Below are 8,235 nucleotides of genomic sequence, written 5' to 3' on the forward strand. Positions count from 1 at the left end.
AATACAAAAATACAAAATACAAAATACAAAAATACAAAAATACAAAATACAAAAATACAAAAATACAAAATACAAAAATACAAAAATACAAAATACAAAAATACAAAAATACAAAAATACAAAAATACAAAAATACAAAAATACAAAAATAAAAAATACAAAAATACAAAAATACAAAATACAAAAATACAAAAATACAAAAATACAAAAATACAAAATACAAAAATACAAAAATACAAAAATACAAAATACAAAAATACAAAAATACAAAATACAAAAATACAAAAATACAAAAATACAAAAATACAAAAATACAAAAATACAAAAATACAAAAATACAAAAATACAAAAATACAAAAATACAAAATACAAAAATACAAAAATACAAAAATACAAAAATACAAAAATACAAAAATACAAAAATACAAAAATACAAAAATACAAAAATACAAAAATACAAAAATACAAAAATACAAAAATACAAAAATACAAAAATACAAAAATACAAAATACAAAAATACAAAAATACAAAAATACAAAAATACAAAATACAAAAATACAAAAATACAAAAATACAAAAATACAAAAATACAAAAATACAAAAATACAAAAATACAAAATACAAAAATACAAAAATACAAAAATACAAAAATACAAAAATACAAAAATACAAAAATACAAAAATACAAAAATACAAAAATACAAAAATACAAAAATATAAAAATACAAAAATACAAAAATACAAAAATACAAAAATACAAAAATACAAAAATACAAAAGTACAAAGTACAAAATACAAAATACAAAAATACAAAAATATAAAAATACAAAAATACACTTGTCGCACCTGGATTTTATCGCTTTCTTGATAAATTACACATTTTAATAAATGGTAGACCCAAAAAGATAAATGGATAGCACTGACCTACTGAAGAGAGTCAGTGTTTACATGCATTGTGTTGCAGCCGCGTAATCGATTACCGAATATTTCTGTTGCTGTTGTTCACAATAACAGTAACCAAGCCCTGTAAACTCATGGAAATTTCATGAAGGTCCCGTAAGGCAGCTTGTAACGTCATCGTTAGTCCAATTGTGAGTGTCCTCCGTCCCTGTAGCCAGTAAATAGGAATGCTAATCGCAAACCTGTTGCTGCAATCACCAATTTGCAATAGCTTTATAACAATTGCATTCGCCCGGACAGGTTCACATTGAGTCGGTTACGTTCTGGGCAGCAAGTGCACGCGTTTTGTGAGGTAGTTATTCTAGGTTCTAGGAGAGATGAGTTCGACGATCCCTATCAAGAACATTCCGGAAACGTTTGCCGGGGCGGATGTGTTCATCACGGGAGGTTCCGGCTTCATGGGCAAGGTGCTGATCGAGAAGTTGATCCGATCGTGTCCGGATATTGGGCGGGTGTTTGTGCTGTTGCGACCTCGCCGGGGCAGAACTCCGGACGAACGTCTTCAGGAGTTGGTGCAGGTGCCGGTAGGATTTGAGGGAGAAGTTTGTGGAAACGTTGGATTTATACAGTTTAGAATTGTTTGTAGCTCTTCGATGTGATTCGTGCAACTTGTCCTAATGATATTCGGAAGATCGTGCCGATCAGTGGGGATTGTTCGGAGCTGAAGCTGGGACTGGACGAAGAAAGTTTGAAGAGCATGGAGAATGTTCAGTTTGTGTTTCATGCCGCGGCAAGCGTCCGCTTTGACGATCCACTGGAGAAAGCGATCCTGTTGAATACCCGTGGAACGCGTGAGGTGATTCTCTGGGCTAAGACGCTGAAGAACTTGAAAGCCATGGTGCACATCTCGACGACCTACAGCAATCCGGAGATATTCGATGTCGAGGAACGAATCTATCCGGCCAAGATGGACTGGCGAAAGGCGATCGAGCTGGCCGAAACGTTGGATCCTGAAGTGCTGGAAACATTATCTCCAAAGTGAGTACCTAAGTTTCTTTGGTGATACATTCGAACACTGATTTGGAATTACCACTTAGGTTATCCGGATTTGCCCCAAATACGTACACCTTTACCAAGGGATTGGCAGAGCATATCTGCAACGATTATCACCAGGAACTACCGTTGGTCATCTTCCGACCCTCGGTTGTGACCGGAACTGAAGCGGAACCGTTTCCCGGGTGGATCGACAACTTCAACGGCCCGGTAGGGCTGTTGATGGGCTGTGGAACAGGTGTACTGAGAACGGGTAAACTAAACCTGGAAAATAAGATCAACTGTATTCCGGTGGACGTAAGTATCAACGCCATCATGATAGCTGCCTGGAAGAGAACCTATGAGCCTGCAGGTACCCTGACGATCTACAACAGCGCGGCGGAAAAGCACAAGACTGCTGATTATTCTTTCCTGACCACGGAGGGACATGACATCTACATGAGAATGCCGGTATCCCAAGTGTTTTGCGCACCGGGAGGACACAACGCGTTCGATACATATTCTTACTATCTGCTCTTCTTCCTTTATCAGCTCTTACCATCCGCGTGTGCTGATTTGGCACTGAAATTAAGTGGACGAAAACCCTTGTGAGCATTAGACTTTCGAATCACAATCACATTACGGACTCAACCATGCATTTAATAACTTTTATTCTCAACACCTTTCCCACTTCAACAGCCTCCTGAAACTCCAGAGGAAGATCTTCAACGCGCAAATCTCCCTAAAACACTTTACGGATAACGAGTGGGAGTTCAAAACGGACAACTTTCGGAGCCTGGCAAATGATTTGAACGAAACCGATCGGTAATCATACCCCATAGACAACAATTTATTGAAAATCATATAAGAATCTGCATGTTTAGTGAAACGTTTAACATCAGCTACCTGCGCAAGGGGACGTACGACTACTTCGAAGATTGCATCCTTGGTGCCCGGCGGTACCTGATGAAGGAGCCGGACAGTACGATTCCAAGTGCTATTAAAAACATGAACCGATTGGTGATAATTTACAGGACGGCGCAGGCCGCTTTCTTTGGCTTTGTTATGTATGTACTGTACCAGAAGGTATTACTTTGGACCGCATTGGAATAAACTGTGGAGTTCTGGAAATACCAAAATAGCCATTTTCCATCATTAGTATTTTCATACAAGTCTCCAAACAATTTTGCGGACTGGTCATACAAATCAGACATGTGAATATTCGAAAATATGTATCTTTAAAAAGTTTTCTACAGTCGACTTGGTGTAAAGTTGAAAAAAAAAAAATCACTTTACACACGGCAAAAAATCCGATGGCAAAATCGCATGCAAAAGCATGCACATCAACTTTGTCAAAAAAGACACTTAATATTACACACTGCATGTAAAATTTTTGTAAACACAAAAAAAAATTGCAACCGACAAAATTCAAACCCAGCACCAAAAATAAGGACCAATGAAGAATGTGAAGGATACGCGTTATATAAGCTTGACATTTCGGTCAAGTAGGTTTCCCATATTGATGGGCTACATATTTCAGGGTGTAACATTACCTAAAATTTCATAAAATAATGCAAAATTTATTTTACATCCAGGCCATTCACAAAAAGCTGGAGTACTACTTGCTGGGTTTGTTTAAAAAAATTGTACATGTTAAGTGTCTTTTTTGACGGAGGTAATTTGCATGCGATTTTACCATCGGATTTTTTGCTGTGTACTGAATGAGAGTTTCTGGTTATGCTGATTATTTTAAATTCAAATATACTGCCTGGAAGAAAAAGGAACAAGTATTTTACAAACAGCTGGGCACAGCGACACTAATCCGAGCGGAATCAATCGATGTAGACAGATTTCGGATGGACACGACCCCAACGACTTCAAAACTCGCTTCAAAAACATTCCCATTAATAGTTATTAATAATATGACAATCTTAACTTCGACCATCTTAAGATTTGTCAACTCCAACTCCGGGTCCTTAAAAGTCTCATGCCACTGACAGCACCCACCATTGTATAATGCTTCTTTACGCATTTCAAATCGACTAAAAGTTTTTAAATGCACAGTGGTCCAGATCGCAAAATTAAATGGAAAGTGGATTTTCCGAAAAATGATGAAGTTTGGTGTCTTCAGAAGAGTTGCTGCAAATGGAAAGGGCAACTTTTGGTTTGGTTGAAAATGAGAGTGTTTTACGATTAGAGTGGTTTTAAAAATCTAACTTTACAGGAATATTTTTGGGTTTTTTTTTGTCTTCTAAAAAGTTGTTGGCTTGCCAATTCAAGCAACTTTGTCGAAGACACCAACATTTTATTTCGTAGTCCTTCTATGACCAAATATATAGAAAACTTCTGAGCAAAGCTTCAAAAATCAGTTTGTTGAACGTGGCAATTCAAGGTTAAGTTTTAGAGAAATGTGAAATTTAGAGCACTTTCAGGGCTCTAAAAAACGAACATTATTTTTGGTCATAATTTGGGTTTAAATGATAATTTTACATGTAAAGCCATAATATGACCAACAATCGATTTGTACATAGATACTTTTTTCGATTTACGATACTCAATTCTGAGGGCAGATTCAGATTCAGCGGGCAAAATTACATAGAAAAACATATATTTTTCGAATCTCGTTAGGGTGGTCCCATATGGTTTTCCCTTGAAAATTATACTTTTTCAAATGAAGATATCTCGAGTTTAAAGAAAAACATTCCTGGATCTCCTCTTTCAAATGCAACCTGGTGCTTCAAATTTAGCTGGCGCCTTTTCGAGATATTTAAGTTTTAAAATTGCATCTTTTTTACCTTAAAATGGTTGTATCTTTTAACCCTTAAGTCCAAATTGACATGTTAACAAATAATAATGTTCGTTTTTTAGAGCTCTGAAAGTGCTCCGCATTCACTTTTCTCTAAAACTCAACCCTGAATTGCCATGTTTAAAAAACTGATTTTTTGATGCTTTGCTCAGATGTTTTCTATAAATTTGGTCATAGAAGGCGTAAATTACGAGATAAAATTTTGGTGCCTTCGACAAAGTTGCTTGAATTGGCAAGCTCAACAACTTTTTCGAAGACAACAAAATTCCCAAAAAATATTCCTGTAAAGTCAGAATTTCAAAATCACCCTAATCGTAAACGACTCTAATTTTCAACCAACCCAAAAGTTGCCCTTTCCATTTGCAACAACTCTTCTGAAGACACCAAAGCTCCAAAACTTCACAACTTTTCGGAAAATCCATTTTCCACTTAATTTTGCGATCTGGACCACTGCCCAATGTTACTACTTTGACTAATAAAACCAAAAATTTATGTTGATTTTAATAAAAATTTTGTCAACAAGAATGATTGACGTTATCAATTAAATTTGCAAACTGTTAATAGGGGCCATCCATAAACAACGTGGACACCTTAGGAGGGGGGGGGGAGTGTAAATTCATCGATTTATTCATAATAACCACATTTTCAATGGGGGCAATCTACAGGATACAGAGAATCCTCTTTTTACGCAGTGGCGTTACGCTTTTTATTTCGTAGATTTCTCTTCAACCATAAAATATTATTGCAACCTTCAAATAGTGTTTTGTAGATCTGTAGTAAATCTACAATTTGCTTTTAAAACATTGCAAAAATGCTGCGTCATTCCAGAGAAATCTACAAATATGAAAAACGTAACACATCGCGTAAAAAGAGGTGTCACTGTACTCGTTTTATTATTATACGGATCCTCATCCGAGACCATTTGTCTATGCGCCTATCCAGGCCTGCCAGGGTTAATCAATTTCCACGATGACTATGGGGTAATCCAGGGCAACACGCCTTTCTTGTCCAGTATTTGCCGTTCATTTGTGCAACTCTGATTGGCTGCTCGACTCGTCAAACGCAAGGCGACGGCCGCCGAACTGAATTTCACCACGTGCGCAGATCAAAGGTGACAAAATTAAGTCTGTCGAAACTACTCCGACCGACCGTCCAGTCCGGCATGAATCGAAGCCATGACCTCCCCCCGGAAAGGGGGGGGGGGTTCCCAGTTGTGTTGGCGTAAGTTCCGAAATGTTCAGTTGGTTGTTTTGTAGAATGCACGAGTCTAGGAAGACGATCGTCGCCAAATCGGCAGGTAGCTTACGTCGTTCCCAATTGAAGAAATGGTCGAAATGAATCGCTCATGAATTACTCATTAGCATCGATACGGTTGTTGTACGGGAATCGGATTTTGGTACGAGGCAATCGCGCCGATTGAGGGGTTTTCGAGTGTTCGATAAGGTTATAAATGTTGGTTGGTTACGCCGTTAGAACTCAGTGTGGGGTTCAGTGTTCTGTTGGTTGGGTGAAAGTGCGAACGAAGAGTGCAATCATGAGTTCGGTTCCGTTGAAGGGTATCCCGGAAACGTTTGCCGGGGCGGATGTGTTCATCACGGGAGGTTCCGGCTTCATGGGGAAGGTGCTGATCGAGAAGTTGATCCGATCGTGCCCGGATGTTGGCCAGGTGTTTGTGCTGGTACGACCCCGCCGGGGCAAGTCCCCGGAAGAGCGGATCGCTGAGCTGGTTAAGGTTCCGGTAGGAAGTTGAGGGTTTTGTGGTGGTGATCTCGTTTTGTAATATAAGGTTTGATTGTTGCAGTTGTTTGACAAGGTGCGCGAGATGCATCCGGAAAATATCCAGAAGATCGTGCCAATCTGTGGGGATTGTTCGGAACTGAAGCTGGGACTGGACGAAGAAAGTTTGAAGAGAATGGAGAATGTTCAGTTTGTGTTTCATGCTGCGGCAAGCGTACGCTTTGATGATCCACTGGAGAAAGCGATCCTGTTGAATACCCGTGGAACGCGTGAGGTTATTCATTGGGCCACGACGTTGAAGAGCCTGAAAGCAGTGGTACATATCTCTACGACCTACAGCAATCCGGAGATATTCGAGATCGAGGAACGGATCTATCCGGCCAAGATGGACTGGCGAAAGGCGATCGAGATGGCGGAGAACGTCGATTCGGAGGTATTCCAGACCATGTCCCAGAAGTGAGTAAGTGCGCGAGAGTTCGTCAAGTTTCCGGCTTTGCATACAATTTTCTTCATAGGTTAACCGGATTCGCCCCAAATACGTACACCTTCACCAAGGGACTTGCCGAGCAGATCTGCAACGATTATCACAAGGAGCTGCCGATCGTCGTTTTTCGACCGTCAGTTGTGACCAACACCGAGGAGGAACCTGTCCACGGATGGATCGACAACTTCAACGGCCCCGTTGGACTGCTCGTTGGAATGGGCATTGGACTGATGCGCACCGGCTACGTCAACCTGAACAACCGAATCAACTGCATCCCAGCGGACGTGAGCATCAAAGCCATGATCATCGCGGCCTGGAAGAAAGCCAACGAAGGACCAGGACAGCTTACGGTGATCAACAGTGCCGCGGAAGTGCACAAGACAGCGGACTACAACTTCCTGATCTACGATGCGCGGTACGTGTACTACAAGCACCCAATGTCCCAGGTCCTGTGGGCTCCCGGCGGAACTCACGCTCCATGCAAGTACGTGTACTACCTGCTGTTCTTCCTGTACCAGGTGGTACCTTCGATGTTCCTTGACATGGCATTGAAAGCGCGCGGAAAAAAGCCATTGTAAGTCAATTTCTTGATCACAACTAGTTCAACTCATACTAATCCTCCCCAATACATTACAGCTTACTCAAACTACAACGTAAGGTCTTCGATGCGCAGATGTCACTGAAATACTTCACCGACAATGAGTGGGTCTTCAAAACGGACAACTTCCGGAATCTTGCCCACGATCTCTTAGAATCTGACCGGTAACATATCCCAAATCTCTCAATCAAGTCCTGTTCATAACAAGAAATCCCCCAAACTTCCCAGTGAAACCTTCAGCATCGCATACATGTGCCTTGGGATGCAGGAGTACTACCGGCGCTGCATCCTTGGGGGTCGCCGTTACCTGATGCGCGAGTCCGACGATACGATACCGGCCGCAAAGGAGAAGCTGAAACGTTTGCTGATGATCAACAAGATAGCAAAGGGGCTGTTTTTTGCCTTGCTAACCTTCATTCTTTACAAAATGGTTTATGTTCCGTATTTTGTTTGAAAAAAACTCTCGCAGTACGTTTTTCAATCAATGACCAAGCAAATCGTTACTTCATCCTTCGAAATCCCGACCGTCACACCACGGTCAAGGTCTGGATCGACACCTGTGTCTCCACTCAAATATTCCTCCAACTAGCATACAACCGAGGTCCACCGAGCGCATGCTCACCACATAATTCCCCTCACTCGCTCTGTTGCACCGCTTGAACACGTGAAGCTGTAAC

The 8,235-nt window shown here is 40.4% G+C and overlaps 2 protein-coding genes across 2 annotated transcripts; both read left to right on the forward strand.

Annotated features, from left to right (window-relative positions):
* The first annotated feature begins 929 nt into the window (after positions 1-929).
* LOC6035864 (fatty acyl-CoA reductase wat) lies at positions 930-3,072 on the forward strand. Its single transcript, XM_001845926.2, has 6 exons — positions 930-1,092; positions 1,202-1,485; positions 1,548-1,939; positions 1,999-2,541; positions 2,633-2,758; positions 2,818-3,072. The coding sequence occupies exons 2-6, from the start codon at positions 1,279-1,281 to the stop codon at positions 3,044-3,046; spliced, it is 1,497 nt and encodes a 498-aa protein (XP_001845978.2). The 5' UTR covers positions 930-1,092; positions 1,202-1,278; the 3' UTR covers positions 3,047-3,072.
* Positions 3,073-5,360: 2,288 nt separating this feature from the next.
* On the forward strand, positions 5,361-8,027 carry LOC6035865 (putative fatty acyl-CoA reductase CG5065). The gene is made up of 5 exons (XM_001845927.2): positions 5,361-6,477; positions 6,541-6,932; positions 6,992-7,534; positions 7,597-7,722; positions 7,787-8,027. The coding sequence occupies exons 1-5, from the start codon at positions 6,190-6,192 to the stop codon at positions 8,010-8,012; spliced, it is 1,575 nt and encodes a 524-aa protein (XP_001845979.2). The 5' UTR covers positions 5,361-6,189; the 3' UTR covers positions 8,013-8,027.
* The last annotated feature ends 208 nt before the right edge of the window (positions 8,028-8,235 follow it).

This window comes from Culex quinquefasciatus, chromosome 2 (genome assembly GCF_015732765.1).
Source record: "Culex quinquefasciatus strain JHB chromosome 2, VPISU_Cqui_1.0_pri_paternal, whole genome shotgun sequence".
NCBI lineage: Eukaryota > Metazoa > Arthropoda > Insecta > Diptera > Culicidae > Culex > Culex quinquefasciatus.